The following is a 25,055-nucleotide window of genomic DNA, read 5'->3' as shown; positions in this document are numbered from 1 at the left end:
TTAAAATCATTTTGGCAAACAAACACAAGTCCCCCCCCCCCTCCATCTATCTTACATCAGCATTGCATTAGTATTGGCAGAAATCTCCAGTCAGCTCCTCTCAGGGTGGGAAGAAGTGCAACACGCATGTTACTGTGGGAGCTTTTACATGTATGTCATCTACACAGTTTACAGCCTGGAGGAGGACATGTGACTGACAGATCCAGCAAGGATCTGACTGCATCCTCACTGTCCCCCACAACTGTTAATGATGTGGACATGAATAATTTGTGTGTGTGTGTGTGTATGTGTGAGAGAGAGAGAGTGAGAGTGAGAGAGAGGGAGAGAGAGAGAGATGGGAGTGTGTGTGTTGTGTTGTCAGCTGGGTGTGTTGACTGATGAGGTTACACCCAAAGCATGAATAATACAGAGGACTGTAGGAGTGAGAAAGAGACAGTCTGAGAGAGAGAGAGAGAGAGAAAGAGAGAGAGAGGAACTCCACTGTAACTGATTTGATACAGAAAAGAGGGAGTGAGAAGAAAATAGAAAACAAATAGAGAGCGCAAAGGTATTTATATCTGAATCCTGCTTCTGCTTTCTCCCATTTTCTCAACCATTTCCATTTCCTCCCTCTTTCTCATACTCAAACTCTCTCTCCCTCTTTTCTCACCATCCCCTCATTCTCCTCCTCTCTGCCCTCCTCTCACCCGCTACTGCTTTTCCCACTTTCTCCTCCCTCGTGTCCTCACCCCCTCTTTTCTCCCTTTCTTCAAGCATCCCCCCTCTCGCCCTCCTACTGTTTCTCCCCCTATCATCGACCTCCTTCATCCTCATCGCCCCCTCCCCCCACCCTCAGATGTCCCTCTTTTTTCCCCTCCTTCCCTCCCTCCATCCTCGTCTCTCTGAAAGCTGCTGTGTCTCTGAAGGCTCTGTATGTAGCTGGCTTGCCTTCTGTTCTGAGACAGGCTCAGACACGCTGGCTGCTGCTTAGCCACTTCATCCTCACCTCACTTTGTCCTTTTGAAAAGGGGGGACCATCGTTAATTAATTAATAACCAGTTCCACCAGTTTACACTACACTAATGTATCACTGTAACCCTCTTTAACGTCCTTAAATCCTGGCTGAAAACTTCCCCTTTGGGATTGTGGCTTCAATTGAAGTTTATTGAATTAAACTCAATTTTAAACTAATAATCCACAGCATTTGCATATAAATCAGTGTTCTGATTCCAATCCATTTGGATCGCAATCACAGCACACATTCCACCTGCTGTGTGAACCGAGAGTTCAGCCAATCAGGAGTCCACAAAGTCTTGGCATGTGAATATTCAAAATCTTATGCATGATGCTGGTGGAGGTTTGGCTATTGCAGGCCTCTAATTAGTGAGTCAGTTTGCTAAACCTTAAGGTATGGAAAAATCCCTGCATCAAATATATCATCTATTTATGTTGATTAAATTTCAAAGGACAAGTAGCAACTGATGACTGACAAGTTATGATTATTTGGTCAGTGTGATACATTATTAGACTTAGGTCATCAAACTATCTTCCAAACACACACAGCTTAGAGGGAAGATCTGTCCTGAATGCTCCCCGTTCTATTTTTCCACATCCACTCAACAGCTACTAGAGATGGCCACAGATACATGAGAACCAAGCCAAGCACAGATGCTGATGGTGCAGAATGTGTGTGTGTGCACACGTGTGTGTCCGAGTCTTGGTTAGTGTCTCGCTAATGGACCGGCATGTGTCTCCAGAGGAGGAGCAGCAGCGGGTGGTCAGCCATCCCAGTCCACCATTAGTGCCCAACCACTCACACACACACACACACACGCTCACACACACACACGCACACACACCAGGTTGAGCTCTGTTTGGTCAGCTAGTGTTACAGCTGGGATGTCTTCATCAGATGAGGAATGGAAGAGAGTAGAGAGAAGGAGGAGGGGGGGCAGAGAGAAAAAATAAGAGGGTAATAACCGAGAAAAAGGGCTGAGTGTGTGCACGTGCATGCGTGTGTGTGTGTGTGTGTGCGCATACCTGACTTCACAATGCTACGAGAGTGTCAGAGAGCGGCTGATAACTGTGAGAAAGCAGGGAGATGGGAGAGAGAGACATTCAAATGGAAAATGCAAGAGGTACGCCGCTCAGATATCATTTCCTGCATACTGCTAAAATGGTGTTGCTAAGAGACATATTGACTGCGGTTGCTAGGATACCATTTTAATTGGTTGATGTGTGAAGCTGAGGCAGGGTTGTGGGGGGGTTTTGGACTTAGCGGGCCAGCGAGGGAGCTGCGTGTGTGCCTCCCAACACATCAAAACCCCCGTTATCTGAGCAGATTGAGACGTACAGAGAGAGACTTGTGAAATAAAAGTTGTTACTTCTTGAGCTGTGAAAGTACAAAAACAACAGTTATAGAAACCAACACAACTCCTTATCAGAGCTAATTCAGACTTGCTATTCTATTCTATTCTATTCTATCCTATTCTATTCTGGAGAGTTGATTGAGCTCTGCTGTGGGATTGATCAGGCTCCTCAAGGCGGAGGAGAGGGATGCAGGGAATTATCTGCGGATCGATACCAGCACTTTCTCTCCCCCCCGCCCCCTGTCCGTCTGCGCGAGCCGGGCCTTCTCCCTTTTTCCCACATGGTGATCAGTTCAAGATGTGTCGCGCTTTTTACACTCACCTCCTCCCCCAGGTGTTTGGAAAGGCTGGAGAAGCATTGTTAATAAGACTGTGTGACACTACACAGCTCTTGATTGGGGGGAGGGGGGGGTTACGCACTCAGAAGCCACTCACTGTCATTAGACAATACGCTGTCATTATGGATGTGATGGATGGCCTTGTGGGCAGAGGCTCTTATGTTGCCCTCTGACCTCCCGGTTAGTGAAGATGAATGGAGTGAGGTGAGAAACAGAAAGAGCAGATACTCTTAAGTCCGTGTTTTTATCCGTTTCTAAATTCTACCGTTCCCTTTCAACCATTTTAAGGCTTACAGGTTGTTGTTTTTTTTATCTGTTCTTTGTACTTTTGTGGTAGAACACCCTGCCGTGGAAATGACAGAGACAGCACTACTATTTCATCACAGTAAATGGACACTGAAAGCTCTCATTAACCATCAGGTCTCAACGTTTTGATTTGCAGTCTTCACCCACCAGTCCTTGGACTTTTGCTCAGCTCTGAAAATGCAGCGGCACCGGCCTCGCAATAATGAAATAAAGCTGCAGCAAAATGATATTTTTTGGGATGCAAAAATCAAATAAGAGAAAATTCAAAGTCGCAGAGGGATTGAAAAATCTTGCTCTACCTGCTGCCGCTAGTTTGCTTCTCGCTGAATATAATACATCTTCCATCCCGCTCCCATAAAATCACAACCTTTTAGAATGCAGACTCTGAGCCAGATCCAGTCAGAACCTTTTTATAAAGGAACCGGCAATAATTTAGGTTATGCTGTAGGGTGAAAACTATCTTTCTCCAATTTTCAATTACTTAGACATTAAGAAAAAATGCTTTATTTTCCTATTGAAACCTTTTGTTAAAGAATACAATTGGTTGTGAATTGGTTTCACAGGCCCCAAGGAGCCCATGAGGGAGTATATAAAACTTTCAGTGCGAGTAAAAGTGAGTTTTCATGCGACAGCAGTGATATGGAGGGAACATTATAAAAATAAACTGAATGGAGCCAATCTCAGCCCCATTAGCCAGGCAGCAGGACGACTGATAAGTCCACAATGGGACCATTCAGGCCCTCAGAGACAGGCAACTTTCTGATAGCGCACACACACACACACACACACACACACAGGTGCCATCCTGCTTTGTATGCAGGTAGAGGATTTATGAAGTGCGGCAGGAGGAAAAGCTGAATATGGGTGAAGACAAGTGGCCTGACACTGAGATGAAAAGACTCGGTCCTTTCAAAAGGAGACAGCAATTGTTTGTGTGTGTGTGTGTGTGTGTGTGTGTGTGTATATGGAGGCTGGGTGGGCACTCCCCGCTTACAGCAACTTGTTCAATAGTTATCAATCTGGACTCAAAGACGGCTATTCATGTGAAATGTGTGGGTAAAAAGAAAGCCACTCGTTTCGGTTTCCCAGACAATGCCTCCATTGTGGTATTGTCATAAACACACACACACACACATAATACCAGCAGCTCTACCTGTTTTACACTTTTGGCCAAGGCAGCTGTCTGCCTGTCTGTGCATTTGTGTTTGTGCACACGCATCACTACACTGACCATGTTCATGTTATCTTTTCATTTCAAGTTAAATGCTAATTGTTTTCTTTTGTACATGCTGTAATGTCAGACAGGCTGAAGAAAGTGGTGGGGTGGTGAGGAACATATTGGAAATATGTTCGTATGAATTTTCATATAGCTAGTGTCGTCTGTGTTGACTGTGACCTTTGATCACATCCTGATTTTGCTGCTGGTGGCTTCAACTCAACATTTTCAGAGGCGCTGGAGCCAACGACTCCTTCAGCCAATCAGAGAGTTTCTGTAGTGTTGGTGGAGTTAGCTACTCACTGGGGAAAACGCTAATACGCTCTGCACTGTTGCCAAGGAAAGTAGCTATTTGCTGTTTAAAAAAGTCACTAAAAGTCACCAGAGGACATCATATGAAAATGTTCTTGTGAATATATTTGCTACAGCCTCCCGCTCTTATCCGAGGGACAGGGCTACGCTGTGTATGGGAAGTCAACACCTCGTGGTCTGAAAAAGATATGTTGTTAGAAATAAAGTTGCCGGGGGAAGGCTGAAAAGGTGCTGAATGTAGCAACAAAGTTGGCAAGTCGCTAACAGCAGCGTTCTATGATGAAGTAATCACAGCAGAAGCACTGATTGGCTGAGGGAGTCGATGGCTCCAAATGTTGCCTTGTCCAAAACTGAGGCCACCAGCGACTTGGCAAAATCAGGGTGTGCATGATTCGGCGTTTGTTTTAAAATAATCTATCATCAGTCCATCAATCCTCCCTTCTGCCGCCCTCCCATTACCTGGCACCGTGCCCCTCCCCCTTTCCCTCCCTGCGGCACTAGCCGTCCTCGCTCTCTGCTGGTCTCCCCCTCCCTCCTGTCCTCCCTCTCTGCACCCTTATCACCTCCATCCCTTCCGCCAAACCCCTCTGTGTGTGCATCCAAGACGCGGGAGATGAAACAATTCCCCCCTAACGAGACCGACCTCTGTAATCACTGATTACCACCTTCTGCGGCCCACTGTAATCAGCCGCCATCTTATCACAAAAGGCAGAGTGTGTGTATACTTGTGTGTGTGTGTGTGTGTGTGTGGGGGGGGGGGGGTGGAGAGTGTTTGCGCTGTAGTTGTGTGCACACGCGTAGGTGGATGGTAATGAGGAGATTTGTTGTTAACCTTAAAAGCACAGGAACAACCGAGTGAGATCGGAAACACACACACACACCCTGCTGCCTCGGTCAATTGCCCCTACCAGATTACATTTCTCTGATCTCATAGAAATCTTGTCACCTCCACTATGTAATAAATGAAGTGATATTGAGAATGACACGCAGCTCTGTGTGTCGTTACCTACAGTATGTGCGCTATCTATACAACGAAGCCTCAGGTGTTGTGTGAAAAATATATACAATTTGTAGCACCTTATAGATGTAATGAGTTCTGGAGTGCTCCATCATCCATCATCTCAAAGCACAGGGCCAGACACATCATCATAATCACACACACACACACACACGTTTCTCCTCCCTTGCACATGCAATTACACTCAGAGACACGTACAGTAATAGACAAACACACACACACGCATCTGTGCAGAGACAGACACACACATGGTGACAGTAATCCAGAGCTAATCATCAGAGGCAGCAGAGAGGGATGGCGCTTCTTCTGCTGCTCCAGGGTCAGTGATCTGTGTGAATTATAGATCACAGCTTCTCTAGCCCAGGTTTTGTAGCCAGTCCCACCGGGATCCGCACCGCCAGAGATAGAGACGACATGATGGACTCATACTGAGGAGAGAGAGAGAGGTAGAGAGAGAGGGAGTGGAAGACAGGGTGGATTGTTAACCAATTTTTGCATAGAATTTTTACACTTTTATAATCCTCCGCCTTTTTTTATAATGCACAAATCTAACATTGTTGTCTGATACCTATCCTGTTGATTAGAGATGGGACAATATATCGGACTGCAATATATCGCGATACAAAAATGTGGCAATACGTATCGCGGAGCAGAAAAATGAATCACGATATTTTATTCTGCTGTAATCCATCACCGTTTCACAATCTCTCCATTCTAAATTATATTATTTGCACTTTGTAATGACATTTTTAAATGGTTGTTTACATTCTTGCAAACCAATGCCATCGCTAGAAAGATTTGTGCCTCAGAAATAAACACAATTCACCGTCTATTCTTCTTCAAACTTGCAGCAGCAACGGCCCAGTTTCTCAATGGGGATCATTCACGTTTCATCTAATCTCATCTACTCTAATACGCGTCGAGGCACACAAGCAGACACCCGTTACACAATGACATGGCACACGCACACCCATACACACATGTGAACACGCACAGACACTTTCATTTTCTCCTAAACCAATTGGAGCCTGGGTCCAGATCAGTGCATGGCTCTGCTGCAGATTGGGGAATCGAGGTGTTTATCAAGTTCGCTGATGATGTGATTCCGTTTGTTTAAGCCCGTAGTTTAGTTTCACCTTCACACTAAATATGCCGCCCCTCAGAGGTCACATGCAAAACACACACACACACACTCACACACACACACACACACACACACACAGGCTAACACATACAAAGGAATGTTAAGATGGCCATCAAGATGCACAAATAAGAAAGAAAAGTAATCTTTACTATTTGATACATGACACACACCTCTTATGCATGTCCACACACACCTGAATACATAGATACAGTGTGTTAGACACACGTATACACACATACACACTGCTTTTACTGTCCTTATCAAATGCAGGATCATCCTTAATCCTCCAGGATCAAATACCGTACAAATACTGATCCATCCATCGATTAAATACTGCATATAATTCACTTACACTGCACTGAGGGATTGTCCAAGCTGGCCCTGGAGAATGGTACAAACATAAAATACACACACACACACACACACACAGTTGTGTTCTTGAGCACTCCTACCTGTCATCTGGATGTGTGTGTATGTGTAGGTGAATAGTGGTTATGGCTTTATTTTGGCCATAAAAAGACTGCAAGCAATTTACTTCTCCACATTTTATTCCTTTCTTCAGTTCCATCCACTTGTCCTTCAGCTCATCCTTTTTTTTTCTTTCTATCATTCATCACAGCTCTAATGCATGGGTGTTTTGTGAATCACAGTCAGTTAATAAAATACCTGTGAAATTGCCTCAAGTGTTGCACCTAAGTGGTTTTTGAATGCTGTGATTCATAGTTACTCTAGTTACATAATTCTTTAGAGAATAAAATCTCCATTAATTTCACAAGATGCACAATATGCAAACCACACGACATGCTACATTAAGAATCTATTGGCATTTTCTTAGTTAATCACAATGTACCCTTAATGGACTCATAATGCACTCGTAATCACTTCAAGCAAAGTGTTAGCCAAAATTCATATTCATCATTAGTGTTTATTCAGACACGTATCCCACTTTGCCATTGGTAATTGAATCCCAGCATGGTATTCATTAGTGAGTCATCTGCGCTCAGATCAGCGCTTCTTCTGTAAAAATGGCAGATAAAAATGGGCCCCAGTCTGAATTCTAAATTTATAGTCATTTCTATTCATTGAATTACAGATTAATGTTTATTTTATGCTTGCTCTGAGTCACTGTATTGCTGACCAGAACAAGCCGGCTTGTTCTTGTCAGCAAATCAGATCGCTTCTTATTAGTCTGTGGGTGTTTGTGTGTGTGTTTGTGTGTGAGTGTGTGTGAGTACATCTGTGCGTGCCCGTGCGCGTGTGTGTGTGTGTGTGTGTGTATGCGTGTAAAAGCCATTGACTGTGATAATGGAAGTCAATATGGCCTGTATGATTCCGCCTCTCGTGGGAGCCTTTGTCTTTGATTAGAGAGCAGCAGAGAAGGGCTGACTGCACAGGAACCTTAATTGTCTTCCTGAATCACTGCGCTGTGACTTCTGACAGCAAAGCTGACATGACTGACTAACTCCGGTCTGTGGAGTACATGTGTAGTCAATTATGGCGTGGTGTTGACAGTTAAGTTTTCCTGTATTATTCCGACGGCTGCTTGGCCTGAAAGGTGTTTAAGAAGCAGGTGAAGCTGGGATGCAGCGGCTCAGCTCTCTCCTAATCGAATGGATTGAATGGAGTCGCCTGCCTGTGCGGTAGACTGATAAACTGCATCCAGTGAGGGAGTGGTAAACACAGAGGTGGGTGAAGGCTTCCAGTCGGTGTTCATCAGAAGGCAAACAACCACAAAGAAATTAATTATATTTTCAGAAAAGCATTAATTTGTGCGTTCTTTCTCTTAAAAGACCATACTTACATCAGTTTTATAGTACTTAGTGTATACTATGAATTTGCTTCATGGAGATTTGTGTAAGGGTGAAAGGTGGGTACAATTTAAAGCGGGAATCTGAGACTTTTTCCAGTACTACACTATCATAAGTGATGTAATTGCCTAATTTCATTACAAAAGTTACAATCAAATTCAAATTACCTGGTGTGGGGAAGGCATTTTTACTGGAGTGGGATCAGTTTGCTCGTGAGCCACCCAGGCTGCTACACCTTCTTTGATATTATAATTGATAATATAACATTTCTGTGGTTGTTTGGTTGTAGTCTGAACATCACTTCAACTACTTTTCACCACCAGAGGAAGAGATAGTTAAAGCAGGGGAAATCTGGTAAATCCCGGATTTCAGCTTTAATTCCCTAAATAAAAAGGTGGAGAAACTTAATTCCCTAAAAAAAAAGAGGTGGATAGACTGACTTTAGGAGGGTTTGCCCTGCACCACACCGCTGACTTTACCTTTGCCACAGTTGATGGTTAAAAAAAAAAAAGAAAGTGGTGATAAAGCCTTCAAAGTTGCAGTGCGGGCTCCCGTCTTATCTGAAACGCTCAACTCCTTTGACAATTCACCATGTTCACACAGTCAGTCGCTGATAGCACCAGTCAGTGGAGCAGATCAAGGTTTTATCCTTTGGTGCCGTCATCAGGAGTGTCTCCTCTCTCTTTGTTCCTGTGTTGGGGAGAGACTCGCTCATGTTAACAAATCTCCAGTGTCCAGTTTCATAGGGAGGCGAACTGTACTGTGTAAATTCTGTTTTTAGAGTAGATTTTTTCCCTCACAGTTTTAGCGTCAATAACTGCAAACCCTGGATGTCACGGTTCTCTGAAAACAGAACTATGAAACCTATTGATTACCTATGGATCTATACAGGTTTCAGCTGCATGTCGTATGAGCTACAATGCTTAGTTTGTCCGTATGGTAGGGGAGCAGTGATTGATGCTGACAGCTGGGCGACTTCATTGATTCCCAGGCCGTGTTTTGTCTGTTGTGTTTCATAAGAGAAGGTGGATAACGTTTCAGCGTGGCCTGATGTCTCTCCTGCTGAGTCCAAAACTGAAACGATATACAGCAAAACCACAAAACGGCATTTTATTTCTTCCTACTACTCAACCTAGAGAAGTAATGAAATAAAAATACAGCTGTGGTAAATGCACTGCAGATGCTGAAAGCTGCGTTTTACCTGCAGTCTCCTTTCACTGAAACGTAGCAGTAAAGTGAGAGTGAGCGTCAAGCTACTTTTAATTAGAATTAGGATGGACAGCAGCACTATTTGCTGTCAATTTTCCTGTCTACCTTTCCACCAAAAACTCAATACCGCTGTGGCCTTGATGTAAGCTGTCAGCCGCTATTAGTTAGCTGGAAGTTGTGTGACTCACAGGATTTTCACCTTTCACCTTGGATTAGAAACCCAGAACAGCAGGGAACTTTCAGCCTACTACACCAGACTTAGCATAGGAAACTGCTAGACTCTCTTAATCATTCTGAAGCTGTTGGATACATCTTCAGTGTTGGCAGTGTTTTCCTAAGCCTTACACTATATCTTGATGAGTCATTTCATTGGGCATTCAGTGTAAGCTGTTTAAATATATATATATTTAAACAGCTTTAAAATAGCCATGGGTGAGATATTTCCACTTGTTGCCAATGGAAATCAACTTGGCATTTTCTTGAATCAAATTTCATGTTGGCAATGCTAGAAGAGAGACCTTCCTTGTTTCAAAATATTGACAATTCTTTATAGAAAATGCATGAAACAAGTGAAACTGCATTGGAAACAAATGGAGTTAACTCACCTCACTGGCAGAATGTTTCACTTATTTTAAGAAAAATACGATTTTAAGAAAGAATATGAGACAAAATTACTTTTTCTGCAGTGGAAAATCAGTGGCAACTTCAATATATGCAATACTTAATATTTAAGCGAAAAGTCATGGACAGATTTTTGCTCATGCCCAAGCTTTAGGTTAGAGACGTTAAGGTTTTTTGGGAGTTTGCGTCAGGCCCGGCTCAAACTTTCAGGCCAAAGTCAGTATTTTCATAACTCATAACACGGAAATCTGAATCAGGAAGAGGCATGGAGGGATGGGGGGGGAGACGGATGGATGGAGGCGAGAATATGGAGAGAGGGCGATAAAAATGGGGGAGAGGGTGATAAAGAGAAGTGGAAGATGACAGCCGAGAGAGTGAGAGCTACAACTACTCGATTTAAAAAAAAAAAAAATTTTTTTACGTGTTATCTTCGCCTCCGCACGCGCAAAAAAGGGAGCCTGTCCACCTTGAGAAGCCCTTCAGCCGGCAGACGGCGGAGAGGAGGGAAACTCGGGAGAGCTTTACGCCGGGAAATGTTTTCAGAGAAAGTTAGAGAGAGAGAGAAAGAGAGAGAGAGAGAGAGAGAGAGATAGAGAGAGAAGCTGCTCTGTGATGCGTGAAAGACACGATGAAAGGAAAAAAAAACAACTTTCAACTCTTATCCTTTATTGTTATCCTCTGTCCCCCCCCCCCCCACCTCCCAGGTTTACGAGCGAGGGACCAACGTGGAGCAGTTTGTGACCCGCTTCCTGCTGAAGGAGTCGGCCAATCAGATCCAGTCCCTGCTGAACTCCGTGGAGAGCGCCGTGGATGCCATCGACGAGCAGCACAGCCAATCAGGGTGAGCGTTCGGCACGTGGAGAGGCGGGTATCAAATCAAGTGTGTGTGTGAGTGTGTGTGTGTGTGTGTGTGTGTCACGGCATTATGTGTAAAACTCAGATTGTCAGCGGTCTAAATGGAAACCAGGCATTGATTCAAGTGTGAGTCTTCTCTGGTTAAACTGTCTGTCGCTCACACACACACACACACACACACACACACACACACACACACACATCGCCTCTCTATCCTCTTTTATCCCATTCCATCAGCCAGTATCTCTCTCTCATTCCTTTCTTCCATCCCCTGTGTATCCCTTCATCACCCAATCTGTCCATCCCCTCCCTCTCTCTCTCTGTCTTCCTCTCACCCCTCCGCCGGCCCACGCCTCCTTTCTCTTTAACTAATTCCCTCTCTCTGTCTATTCCCCCCCCCCTATTTCTTCTTCTACCCATCTCTCACCTTCTTCTTCTGTCCATTTTTTTGCAGTCACTGCCCTGCCAAGGTGAGTCCTCGGATGCCGGAGAAGCGCTATGACAACGCCGTCCCCGACTACCCCCCTAACAACAGAGTCAGTGCCAGGGAGACTGTCAGGACCATCAACACTGCTGCGGGTGAGGGACACACACACACACACACACACACACACACACACAGGTTGGGTCCCAGGCTCATAGAACATGTTAGCTGTCAATTACAGTCTAAAAAAGGCAGCGGTGAGGTTTCTGCAGGATGATATGAGCAATAATTCACTCCCACACCGTTTTATACTGAAAGAAAAAATCAGATGGTTCCTACCAATATGATCATTATACTTATCTATCAGACACTTCTTTGCCCTCCTCTACCCCTACTATCCCTCCTTCCTCCCTCCGTTGTTTTCCCCTCCACCATTATACATCACTGTTACGCCGAGGAAGTCATGTTGGATTAACAGAACTAAAGGAATACACCAAATTTTAGGGAGACTGGCCCATTCGTCAACTCATCTGTTAAGTGACGAGAACATAAGACACCAAAATCATCCATGTGTCCCCGGTAGATAAACTCCATGCTAACACTTTAGCTACACTATGTTAAGTGATAGTAGGCGACTAGCATTTTCCCACAAGTGAGAAAATTCGAACTTGTAGCAGCTCTAAAGCTAAACGGTAAAGTCATTTTAAATTATATGTAGCTAAGTCTGGCAATTTTGTGTACATCGGTAAAATTTATATGAAATGTAATACAAAAATGACATAGTGTTTTGAACTAGCAGGGACTACTTTCCCTGTTTCCATAGGCAGTGAAGGTGGTGGGCGATGAGAGACTGTGTGCAGCTAAAAATCACTGTGCAGCGGATGAATACGTGGTATTGTCACGTGAAATAGTTCCTAAAATAAACCCGGCTACATCAGCTATATTGAGTTAATGATATTTCATTTTTGACATTTATGAATCTAGGCCAAACAATGAAAACTAACAACTATCACTCAACATAGTGTAGCTAAAGTGTTAGCATGGAGCACCAGAGCCAATGATCTACCAGGGACACATGGATGATTTTAGTGTCTGTGTTCTCATCACTTCACAGTAAATTGATCAACGGGCCAACTAAAGAACCAATGGTACAGAATAAATCACACCCACACACTCACTATACACACAGCTTAAATGCCCTCTGAATACACACACACACACACACACACACACACACACACTGCAGCAACTCCTCCGAATTCATGGTGTGCGACATCCGTCATGAGCTGGTGTGATTAGCGTCATCCACAGCATTCGGCGGGGGGCATCACTCTGAGTTAGCAGAAATCAAACACACACTCCACTCTGACTGCCACTCAGCAGTTCTCTCTCTCACACACAAGCACACAGACACACACACACACACACACACACAGACACACACCCATGATTTACCCTCCATTGTAAAACTCCCCAATCAGTCACCTGCAGAAGTTTGATGCAGCTTTCCTATGGGGTGGAGGGGATGAGAGATAAACGGGTGGATTGGGTGGGGGAGGGAGAGAATGAATAAGGGAATGGGGTTTAGAGGGAGAGGAAGGAGAGAGAGAGAGGGGTTGAGGGAGATAAAAAAAAATGTGGTGGTGGGGAGGAAGAGAGCATGAAGAAGAGAGAAAGAGAGAAAAATCGAGAGAAGGCTGGAGGAGCAACAGGAGAAGGTAGTTTTGTTTTGGTGTGTATATACAGTGTATGTATGTGTGTGTGTGTGTGTGTGTGTGTGTGTGTGTGTGTGCATGCGTATTACCAAGCTACAGCTACTGAAACAGACACAAATTAAATTCAGTTTAGTTCATGATGACACAGATCGAGGCCGATGTTTCTCTTTGAAGTTGTGCAGTTTTCTCTCGACCCTCCTTATTCTCTCTCTCTCTCTCTCACTCCCTTACCATCCTCCCCTCGCTCTCCCTTAGTCTCTTTCTACACCGGCTGTTAGTTAACACTCCGATACACGCGTGCCTCGACACTTGAACAAATTGCATGTTGTAGAAATGACACTTCAAAGGTGGCTGAGATGTGGCATTTACTGCATCGCAACACAAACTTCAAAGCGGAGGGGTCAAACAGATATACAGTGAGCGGGCTTAGAGGAGAGTGAAGCCCCATGGGGCAGAGGCAGGCGTAAGCAGTCGCTCCTGACTGATGCCTTTTATTGACAGGTGTCAGGTGAAGTTGTTCAGCGTTGTCGATCCAGGGTCAGTTTGTAATTTTTCCACCGAACACTGAGATTAGCAAAGTGGGCGGGAGGCTGATCCTTGAGTACTCAAGGGTAAACCTCAGGCCGGTGGTTATTGACACGGTGTGGTAACCATTCTAAATGTCATTGATAGTGGAGTCACTCCGCGTCCTCCACTTGCATCGCAGCGGCCACCAGCTGTTTAGGAACATTTGTGGAAAGTAGAGAGAATATGGATATTTTCACAATTTCACACAAGTGCTGCAGTGATTGGCCGTTGCATGCTGTAAAAAGTGCAGATGGCTTAATCTGTAGAACTTAAAGGTGTTATGTAAAGCATTTTAAGTTATCAATATATCACTGTCAAATGAATTGTGATACCTTGATATAATCACTTTGAACAAATGAGACCACGGTCAAGACTGGTAGTAGTGTAGCTAGTGTTTCTCAAAATTAAGACCGCATTTCCCATAAACCCTGTTGCTTCCTGTTGCGAAAATGATGTCGCTTCTTACTCCGTTTGCACTGGAGGAGCAGCGTCCTCTTCCTGTTTGTGCCATAAAGCGATCTCCCTTTGTGCCGTAAAGCGCGCCTGCAGATTTTCCCGCCGAATCCGACCCGGTGGCTCACAATGTAAAATGCAGAGTAGAGGCCGGTAGAGGCTGCCAGTGTTCTCAGCGATGATCTCATTTGTTTATGGTAATTAATCGTTACTGGTATTGTTTAAAAAAAATACGATACCAGTAACGATACCAGTCCCCTTAAAGTGATACCGATACCAATAGAGTACTTCATTCGATACCTTTTTTTTTACGTTTTGGTGGCTCGACTTCACCACCACAGACTGTATGGGTTGTAGCTGCTGCAGCAGTGGGCCAATCACACGTCGCATTAAATCGAAGAACGCTTGCGGTGATTGGCTGCGAGCAAAACCATACAAATAGTCTTTTTTTTTTCTAGATCTGTGTACAAAAAGTATCGAATGCAGGTATCGTTTGAGAAGTTTCGATACTACTTGGTACTGGATTATTTCGGTCGATACCTTAAAGGTATCGAGTACCGATACCCAGCCCTAGTAATTATACTCATGTCTCAAAATGAATGTGGTAATGATTTATTGAAGTTATGCTAGTTGCTCTTGCTGTGGATTAAGAAGGAAAACAAACACAGAGTTGTTGTCGAAGCCATTATTGATTCAGTGAGTGATCAGCAGAGCAGAGAGAGACACGATTGATCTACTGCATTTTAACAACATAGACTTTGACATGTGACCCTCACCCTGACACAGCAGAGTTACTGCCATGGGGAACTATAGTATTCTCACAGTGTTGTACGCATTTAATACTAACAGATGAGTGATGTGATGCCATGTGTGACCATGTGACCCAATATGATACTGTGATACTGACATAGAAATGCACTAACCCAATACTTGTCATATATACCAAGATATATATCAAGTTATTGATACATGACAAATAGAGCAGGTGCATGGAACTGATGGACAGCTTTTTAATAACCGTCTGTGTGTGGCTTGATCCATTTTAGTGCAGACATAAACATAAAACACAATTTACGTTTATATGAGTTAGTTGCCTTGACAGCAACTTTTCAGCAAGGCTATTAAATGACTATGGTATCAGTTACCTTGGTTTCTACAAGTCTTTGTATTTCATGGGAAAGACTACTGTACAATAGACAGAGACATAGAGAATGTGACATGGCTGTCAGACTGGATGGGCCACAGTTGAGATGTGATGTGGCACAGAGCCTGACAGCACACCGCCGAACACCAGCCGACTCTCTATACCGCACGTCTAAAAATACATCCTCATACATCACACACACACGAAGAGATTGATCTGTTTTTTGTTTTTTTTTTAATGACGCTCGACACCACCCGGCTTTTACCTTCTCACGCCGCCGTGGGAATACACAGAAATACCAGACGTGCACACACACATGTAACAGCAGAGCAGCTTTGATCTACAGATTTTAACACTGAATTTCAATATAGAAATATGATATCCTGTGTGCTAAAACAGTGTCGTCCACTTCCGACTGTCATACTAATGCACAACTCCATTAAATGACAAATAAGAATAAATCAGACCGTTTTCTTGTCTTCTATCAGTCCACAAAGTGACTGTTAGCGGCAAATTCTCATACTCTAATTCCTTTTAAAGGTCATTTTCTGCTATATTTAAAGTAATAGCACGCAATGGAGAATGACAGGAAAATGGGAGAGAGGTGACGAATCCGCATGATGTATTTGAAACACACAGTTTGAAACCAGCAAGTCCCAGTCTACATTTCATTGACCTCGTTGGCCGCTTTATAGCTTAAAGCCGAGAGTTTCTCCCGTTTAAATCATTGATTTAATAAAATGTGAGATTTTTTTCCGAGCCGAGCGGTCTTTTCCTTTTTAATGATTCAGTCCGGGATATGTGGCATTTGACCCTGACACACAGACTCAGCGTCGTGTCTTGATGAGACAATATGAGGGAGGAATGACCCAGCCGGTGACAGTGACATAGAGGTCCAATAAAACAAGCCTTAAGTGCTTTTGGGTAATAAAGTCCCCCTCCAGTAAATACTGTATATGGCTGTGTCATACGCTGGCACAATGAACCCAAGAAGCATGCAGCGGCCTTAGAGTTTAGCCCCCCCCCCTCCCTAATGCAGCAACACGCCAAGTAACATCGCACTGTAAATAAAAGAAATTCATTTTTATTCTGAAAACAGCCGTGAAGACAAACATAAAAACCAGAAATACCATAAAAAATCGACTAAATAAACTCTGCGGCTTGATAACTGTCTGCGATAAACAATTCTGTCACGGCTTTTCCTTTCACCCTGAGTGAGAAATGTCTACGCTTACCGGGTTTCTAGAGATGAGACGATGAGTATTCGGGCGAAGCGGTGGAACATCATCATATTCGGTGAAGACAGTCTGCAGAATAAAAAAAAACAAAAAAAACACTCCATCTTGCCTTACTTCATCTCAATTTTACCTGTTTTTTGTTTTTTTTATTCTCACTCGATCTTGTTTAAAGTGAATGTGCAAAAGCCCATTTTAAGGTGCATCTCTTAAAGAACAAATGAAATAAATCTTCTTGACTCGCCGTCTGACAGAAATACAATACAATTCTATACATATTTAAATTTAGAAGTGTTCTACCTAGACGGCGTGCAGCAATGAGGAAGTGCTTCAGTATCATCAGACCAAACTACTGTCTTCTGAAAAAAGAAAGCCTCCTATTTTAAACGCTGCATATGGCTGATTCACCTGCTTTGACACAAACAGTCAAGAAAACATTTGCTTTAAAGAACATATTCCACCACATTTGAAGCAGAACATGGTTTCTGCGGCAGCTTCGGTGCACTCGCAGCATAGAAAAAGACCAGATTCACAATGGAGGACCTGAAGGAGGACTCAAAGCTGACAGGATTCTCACCCACCCTCCAGGATTCTCCCATTTGAGAGTCCAAACATCTGCCGTCTGTCAGGGGGGGAGGCTCTCCTGGGATAGATTTGGGCGTACGGGGTGTCAGGCGAGGCCACTCGGCTGCACAGAAATGTTTCCGTCAGGCGGCGTCTGGTCGTGGTTGTGTTAACCCTTTATCTGTGCTGCCATGCTGACGAAGACTTGGGTAATGGTTTGGGAGAGGCAAACATTTTGACGTTGAGTAAATGTTGATATGCCAGCCTGCACCAGCATTGGAAACATAGAGCCAAAATGAAAGTCGACACAATTGTCTGTATTCGTCTGTTATCTACATTTTTTTTTATGAAATCAGGAGCTAAATGTCTTTATATCAGTTGGAAACAGTTTCCAAAGTTGCTTTAATATGATTTTTTTTTTTTACAGTAACACAATATCATATTATCCAAATTTTGCCCTTGTTTTGGTTGACGTTGAACTTGACCTCCTGCATGTTGCTGTCTGTCAAATTATGTTATGGCACAGTGCACAATTCATATTAAACCAGTTGTGGAAACTGTTGCAGAAGGGGTTTACCTCCACCCAGCGGCATGTCCCAGCAGGTCCGGGCCTCGCTGGTGACTTTACGACCCGCCTCTCTGTGAGCACCATGCCCTGATGAAGCAGAACCAGAACCAGACTGTGAACCAGACTGCCGGGGGTCTGGTAAAATGTCTCAGGCGGATGAAATATGTCTGTCTCATTTTTGCGCTGAACCAGACTGTTAGGCTTTCTGTCCACTAACAGAGGCCCGTAAATAACACTGGAATCAACTGGGAGAGCTGTGCTTCTCTCTCTTTCTCTCTCTCTCTCTCTCTCTCTGCATTTTCATTCATGCTCTTCTCATTCTGTACCTCTCTCTCTTTTCTCTCACTGTTTCCATTCAACTTCCAAGTGAAATTTCCGTACATTTTTTGAAACATTGCAAAAAATAAAATGAAGGTCCAGGCCTCTGTCTCTGTATCTCACATTCTGCTACTCCTTCGCTCTTGCTTGTCCCTCCCTCTCTCTCTTCTCTCTCTCTCTCTCTGTCCCACTCTGGTCTTCCCTCTCTCGTTGCTCCCCCCCTCTCCTCTCTTTCCTCTGTTATACACTGCAGGCTGTAAAGCAGTTGTGACAGCTGAGGGCCTTGATATCAGCTGCGCTTTGTCTTGAGTCTGGACAGGTCGATTGATTAATGGCTCCCAATAACTTCTTCTTCCTCTCTCCCTCTCCCTCTCCCTCTCCCTCTCCCTCCCTCCCTCCCTCCCTCCCTCCCTCCCTCTCTCTCTCTCTCTCTCTCTCTCTCTCTCTCTCTCTCTCTCTCTCTCTCTCTCTCTCTCTCTCTCTCTCTCTCTCTCTCTCTCTCTCTCTCTCTCTCTCTCTCTCTCTCCTCCACTATATTCCACAGCACCCAACTTCCTCCGATATGTATTATTTATTTCTGGACCCCTGAGTCATTTGTTCATTCTCCTTTTCTCGTTCCCTTGCCAGTCTCCTACACAAGCACGGCTGCACACACACACACACACACACACACACACACACATATATATAGAAGCCTCCAGGTTTGGTGGCAGTCGAATCGTTCGTTATCTCCCGCTTTCATGCTATAATAGCAGGTAGAGAGACGCGTTGTCGCTCTCTCTCTCTCTCTCCCTCTTCCTGCCTTGATCCGAGGACTCGCCGGTAAACAGAGAGAGGGGAGCGGGAGAAGGGACGAGAGAAAGAACCGACAGAGTGAAAGTGACAAAAGAAGTGAGTGGGAGAGGAGCGGGGTAAGAAACAAAAAGAGAGAGGGAAGGGGGGTAGAAGGGAGGAAGAGACACAGCGGAGACAGAGGGAGGGAGAGAGAGAGAGCTAAATATAGACACCCGCACCTTTGAATGCTACATCTCTGCTGTTTGCAATGCATCAGTGCCTCCTCTCCCTTCTCCAAGCACATCTGCCACTTTTGCCGAGGAGTTTTAATTGTAAATGAGCTGCCGTTTATTACTCAGTGCTGTATCAGACACAGGCAAGCTCCCGCCTGCAGGGTGCCAAAGGAAACAGGGTCAAGGTGTGTGTGTGTGTGTGTGTGTGTGTGTGTGTGTGTGCTCATAATTAAGAGTGCAAGCGTCCTTGTACTTGCACCTCTTTCCTTTGTGTGTCCATGAGCGATGTATGTGTGTGTGTGATGTTATATAACAATGCCTGTGTTCTTGTACAGTATAGCACCACTTCTCCTCAATGTGTGTGTGTGTGTGTGTGTGTGTGTCATGCACCAGAATGCTGGCTGTAGTCGCCATATGTTCCCCCAGTCTGCTGAGACAGCTGTCTATAGTGGCAGGAAACACAGTAGACAGCTATTAATGGCAATAAGACACAAGTTATTGCACGCTGCTGCACTGTTTAATATCGGAGTCCTCCCCATTAGCTGACGCCATAAACGGCAGCAAGCTGGGCCTTCCTTCCTGTACTGGCCTGTCCCGTAGACACCGGCCCGCTATTAACCATCAATATGGAATATCAGATGCTCTGAAGCACTTGGAAGAAGCTTTTACCTGTGATAGGATCGTAAGGCTGGAGATGGAGTTTGGGAGGGAGGGGAGGGGAGGGGGAGGTGGATGTGTGTGCCAGTGATTCGAGGGCAGATGAAGATGCATTGAAGTAATAATCTGCAACATTTTAATTTAAATACTGCTACTCTATTTTGCCAGCTGATAGAACACAATAGTGATTCAACCCATACCCAGTTCATGAAAGCTTTTACATTTGCTGTTCTAAACACCCGGAGTCTGGTAGGACACAAGTGATGCGTTTTACCTTTCCAACAGCAGCCACAGTGGTTTGTTTGGAATAAAGAGAAGAAGAACTGGGTAGTTATCATGAGCAGTGATAGCCAGCATGGCTGAACAGACAGAGAAAAGAGAAACTCAAACTGCAGCAACAGAAAATCCAAGGAGCAAGACGTCACAGTTACAGAACACACTGTTTGACAGCTAATCTCTGGGAAGAGCAGTGCAGGAACACCACAGCAACGACTGCTTAGCAACGAAGACATCACAGAAAAAAAGTGAATCTCACATATGGTCCGTATGCCCTTTTGTTATGGGGACAATCTGCGAGAAAACCCTGGATCACATTCCTAAGAGGGGCGGACTACAGCTGTGTGTAGACAGCTGAGACAGATAAATATGTAAAAGTCAGTGTAGCTGGCATAATGGCAGAGCAAAATAATACATAGAGTTTTGGTTCACCAGCAATCTAATTTAGTTTGGATGGAGATGGAATCTATGAGTCTGGGATGAGTATGTACTCCACTACTGTTAGCTGGGAACTAACATAATGGCTAATGTAGCCTATTTGGACTTTTTGGTAAGTTCATGACTTACCAACTGACAACTTTGTGGCTACGTCTCATGGTGGTAGTTTATTAGGATCTTTGAATTTCACTTTTCCAGTTGTGACAGCTTAAATTGTTTTGTGCGCTGTAGCATTTTAAGGGAATTATCTGGGGAGTTTGAGTTGGACTCCGCACCAAATCTGACAAAGTGAATCCAGTTGGAAACAATTGGATTTTGGAATCAGTATATAGGATCCTATGGAACTTATAAGATTCAGGACTATAGTTGTTTTGTACCATCTAATACAATCCCTACAAACTTAATGTTGAATATATAAAGAAAAGAAAAGAACATCGATCAACTTTGTAGCTGTTTCCAGCTGAGATGGTGTGACTAGACCTTTTTCATGATTCATTGTCAAAGCAGCTAAAACCTGTGTGATGCTGAATGGAAAGTTAAATGAAGTGAATCGTTAAAAACTGAAATCGGGTTAAATTGAGCAGAAAGTCAATGGAGGACAAACCCCCCTCCCCTTACACACACACACACACACACACACACACACTGAGGGAACAGGGAACACACTGTAATTTTTCACACACTTCCTTAATTGACCCGGACACTTATTTTCCAAGTCTATTTGAAATGACCATCGGGCTTTGATCTCCAACTATTTCCATGGTAACAGACAAATGGTTTGGTTTGATTATTGTGTGTGTGTGTGTGTGTGTGTGTGTGTGTGTGTGTGTGTGTGTGTCTTTGGGGGGGCGGGGGCGGGGTTTAGCTCCTAATTGACTGGCTGTTAAAGCTTTTAATGAACAGTGGGCAACCGGCTCTCTAATTAGCTCCGAGGTGGCCGTCAGGGGGGATGAAAGGAGGATGGCAGTTCAGGAGAGAAGAGAGAACAGAGGAGGAGAGAGAGAGAGAGGGGGGGGGAGTGAAAGGGAAGGAGGAGGAGAAAAGAGGAGGGAGAAGAGAGGATGAAAAGAGAGGAGGTGTGTATATGTGAAGAGGGGTAGATGAGAAGGGAGGGAGGGGGAGAGAGAGCGTGTTTTCTGTGTGTTCTGGTTTTAGTTATTTCACAATCTGTCAGTCACTCACACACACACACACACACACACACACAAAGCATTTTCCATTTCCATAGTTCACATACCGCAACGGGAATTCATGAATACTTAAAGGTGCTACATGCAGCATTTCAACATCAATTAATCATTACCACATTAATTATGACCCATTAGCATAATCACCATAAACAAAGGAGACATTGCCGAATTAAATTGCAGAATAAAATTTTGCCTTCATTTTCTTTTTTTTGCAATCATTGATAGGTGTTAAAAGAGTTAATGCAGAAGCACTCCTCTACTCCTCGACACTGGAGACTGTACTTGCTGAAAAAGTGAGAGCGTTCTGCCAAGGTGAAATATCGCTTTAAGACCGGAGCTGATAACCGGGAGAGCGGCACGGTTGGACATATAAAAAGCACATTAGAATAAAAGCCAACTAAACAGACCACCTCAAAGGAGTTGGCTTCCCATCCATCCATCTCCTCACCGTCTTTGAACGGCCGCATTCCTTGCCGATAAACAGATATAATTGCCTATTTATCAGCCTCGTTGGAACTCTCTCTTTACATGAAATATTCATGATCAAACGGTGGAAATGAACAGAGAGAGAGAGGAAGGGAGTGTCGTTCTCTCTGTACAGTGCAGTCTCTGCTCAGTATACTTACAGTTTTGGACTGCACTGTATGACACTTCTATGTGGTTCCTTAACCATAACTGACCCACCCCCCAAGGCTACTGGCTTGTTTGTGTTCATTTCATTGGTTTGAACAGATTTTTCCACTTTACCGACTGAGCTCTAGATATGAAAACTGACATTTGTGTGACAGCTGAACATGAGAATCGAATGTACTTATCGAAAATAGATTGTCAGGATACTCGTTGATGGGGAATAAGCAAGACGAGGTATTCAATGTCACTTTTAAAGGACAATATTGCAATCTGCATGGGGCATGGTGAGGGAAAGAGAAATGGGATTTCAGTGTGTACACAGAGGCTGCATCAAATCTAGACACTATACAAGACAGGTGACAATGTGTATTCATACTCATCTATTTTGTGTGTGTGTGTGTGTGTGTGTGTGTTTCAGGTGTGGTGGAGGTGAGGAAAGAAGGGCTGGAAGCTCAGATCAACCGTCTGGCTGAACTTATCGGACGACTGGAGAATAAGGTGAGGAACGCGCACATGCACACACGCACACACACACACACACACACACACATCATAACCACGTGGCACATTTCTTCTGTCCATTGCACTTTATGTTATTTATTTGTCCTTTACTTACCCAAGTCAGTCTCATGAGGTAAATATTTCATTTTCAAGAGGCTTGCTGCAACTAAATTCAGGTTCTCTTGGGAAGAAACATCAAGACTTCAAAAAATTTACATAGGCTTTAGTGTGTATCATATACTGTCATACTGTACAGTAAACAGTTTGTTTATAGAGTTGTACAAGTAAAACACAGCAAGTACATCCTGAATCATTGATAGGGAAGTGTGGGTAAGGGGATTAAGTGTTCTGAAGCTACTAAAGACACAGACATCTAGTAAAGTACACATGGTATGATAAAAATAGAGCAAAAATCATGTAGACCTTCCACTTACTGAGGGATTTTGAGAGCCGTCTGCTGTTCTGTTGCTCATTTCTACTTACATTTTAGCTCTGTTTTTCCCTTACACTGCTTGGACTCTTCTATCAAGCTATAATCAGTGAAAAGTTTCTAGTTGTCAGCCTTTGGAAGATTTGTACGTTCGAGCCGGCCAAGTCGGCCGACGCTAAAGCGACATGGAGGAAAGGAAGATGGAGAGAATAAAGGGGGGGGATGGAGGGAGCGGAGGGGGAAAGAGAGACAGAGGAGGTGATTAAAAAGCGCTGACATCCAAACTATTGCAATATGTCTCATTTATTTTGTCCAGTCCTCCGTCTTTCAGCCGCTCTCCGTCTCTTCGATCCCCTCCTCCCCCTCTCCATCTTTCTTCCTACCATCCCTCCTCCTTTCCCTCCCTACCTTCTTCTCCTCCTCCCCTCTCTGCCTCCTCGGCCTGTGTGTCTCGTCCGGTAGTGAACACGTTAAGCCTAATGGCGCCCCGTGGCAGACTCGGCCCGTCTTTGGGGGGGGGGCCGGGGGCCGCTACAGCAGCAAGAGCTAAGAATAACTAAACACAGTGTGCTGCTGGGAGGGACGGAGGGAGAGAGGGAGGGAGAAAAAAGAAGTTGAGAGAAAGAGAAAGACCGATCAGGTGTGACAGAATACCTGTTTGTGTGCATTCGTGACTCCAGGCCCTATTCCCCCGTCCAGAAACCACCTCTAGCCCCTAAAACCCTAGACGCTAATTTAATAAAGTTCTGACAAATTACCCAGCTTTGAGTAAGATTGATTCACAGACGCGGAGTTACATCCATTTTTTCCAGAGGCTAAACCCCTCTTCCTCTAAAGAAGAGTTCAATGATCACCTGTGACCCCCCCGAACGCCTCCAAAGGACCCGTTCTGCTTCTCGGCGGCTCAAATCCGATCTCGAAAGCATGAAAAGGTCAGATCTGTCCCGCCGTGTGGGTTATGAATGAGGCTTTTTTTTTTTTTTTTTTTTTTTTCCTAGCCAGCGATTAATTGAAGCTTGCAGCGTGAGCGAGGGGGGGAAAAGCGGAGTTGACAGCGGCGTTGCCTGAATCCTTCCGGTCCTTTTTACATCGACGGGAAACCGCCCGCGGGCTAAATCCAAACTGACGTTGCGCGGTCATGCGAGCCGCGGAAGATAACCCCGGTCGTCAGGAGGGGAAAAGGGACGGAGAAATAAAAGGAGGTGTATATCGACGGAAGGTTCTGACGCACCTTCAAGGCTTAAAAGATATGAATATGAAGATATATAAAGTCCTCCGCCGCAGTGATGTTTTAATCTGATCTCCATGAGACTATCAGCGAGAGCAAAAGGGGGGACTTTTATTGTGGCAGCACCTTCAGACACCCTTCATCATACCTGTGAAGATTTTTTGAATAGTGTTATTTCCTCTTTCCCCAGGTTCTTTACACTGATTTACCTCGCACTTACCTTTCATATAGGATAAGTCAAAGTCGTCTGTGAGCCGCCGCTTCCCGGAGGAGCGAGGAGCTGAAATGTGCTGGAAATCTTTTTGCCACGTTAGGGATTTGGGGGAAAGGGGGTGTTACGAGTTACTGGAGAGGTTCTTTTGAGTTTTGGGCTTGGAGTCTTAAGGCGGCCGTCCGCTGAAGGATGTGTTGTCCTGGTTGGCTCTCTTGGGAAACTTCAAAACTGGAAGGCAGGGATGAGGACAGGTTTGATGCCAAAAAATCAGGGAGAATCTTGGTGGACTCAGAGACGTGAAAGGCAATATATGACCAAGAA

The 25,055-nt window shown here is 44.4% G+C and overlaps 1 protein-coding gene across 1 annotated transcript in view; it reads left to right on the top strand.

The window, feature by feature from the left end:
* Nucleotides 1-25,055, top strand: part of necab2 (N-terminal EF-hand calcium binding protein 2) — a 98,685-nt gene that overhangs the window by 48,815 nt on the left and 24,815 nt on the right. Inside the window, exons 6-8 of the mRNA XM_071524212.1 lie at nt 11,025-11,161; nt 11,630-11,754; nt 22,780-22,859. Coding sequence (XP_071380313.1) covers nt 11,025-11,161; nt 11,630-11,754; nt 22,780-22,859 — 342 coding nt within the window. The remainder of the gene's footprint in view (nt 1-11,024; nt 11,162-11,629; nt 11,755-22,779; nt 22,860-25,055) is intronic.

Source organism: Centroberyx affinis, unplaced genomic scaffold (assembly GCF_046629955.1).
Source record: "Centroberyx affinis isolate AG114_WGS23_722 - 3 ecotype Tasmania unplaced genomic scaffold, CSIRO-AGI_Caff_v1 ptg000103l_1, whole genome shotgun sequence".
NCBI lineage: Eukaryota > Metazoa > Chordata > Actinopteri > Beryciformes > Berycidae > Centroberyx > Centroberyx affinis.
This window is presented reverse-complemented; position numbering and strand designations above follow the sequence as displayed.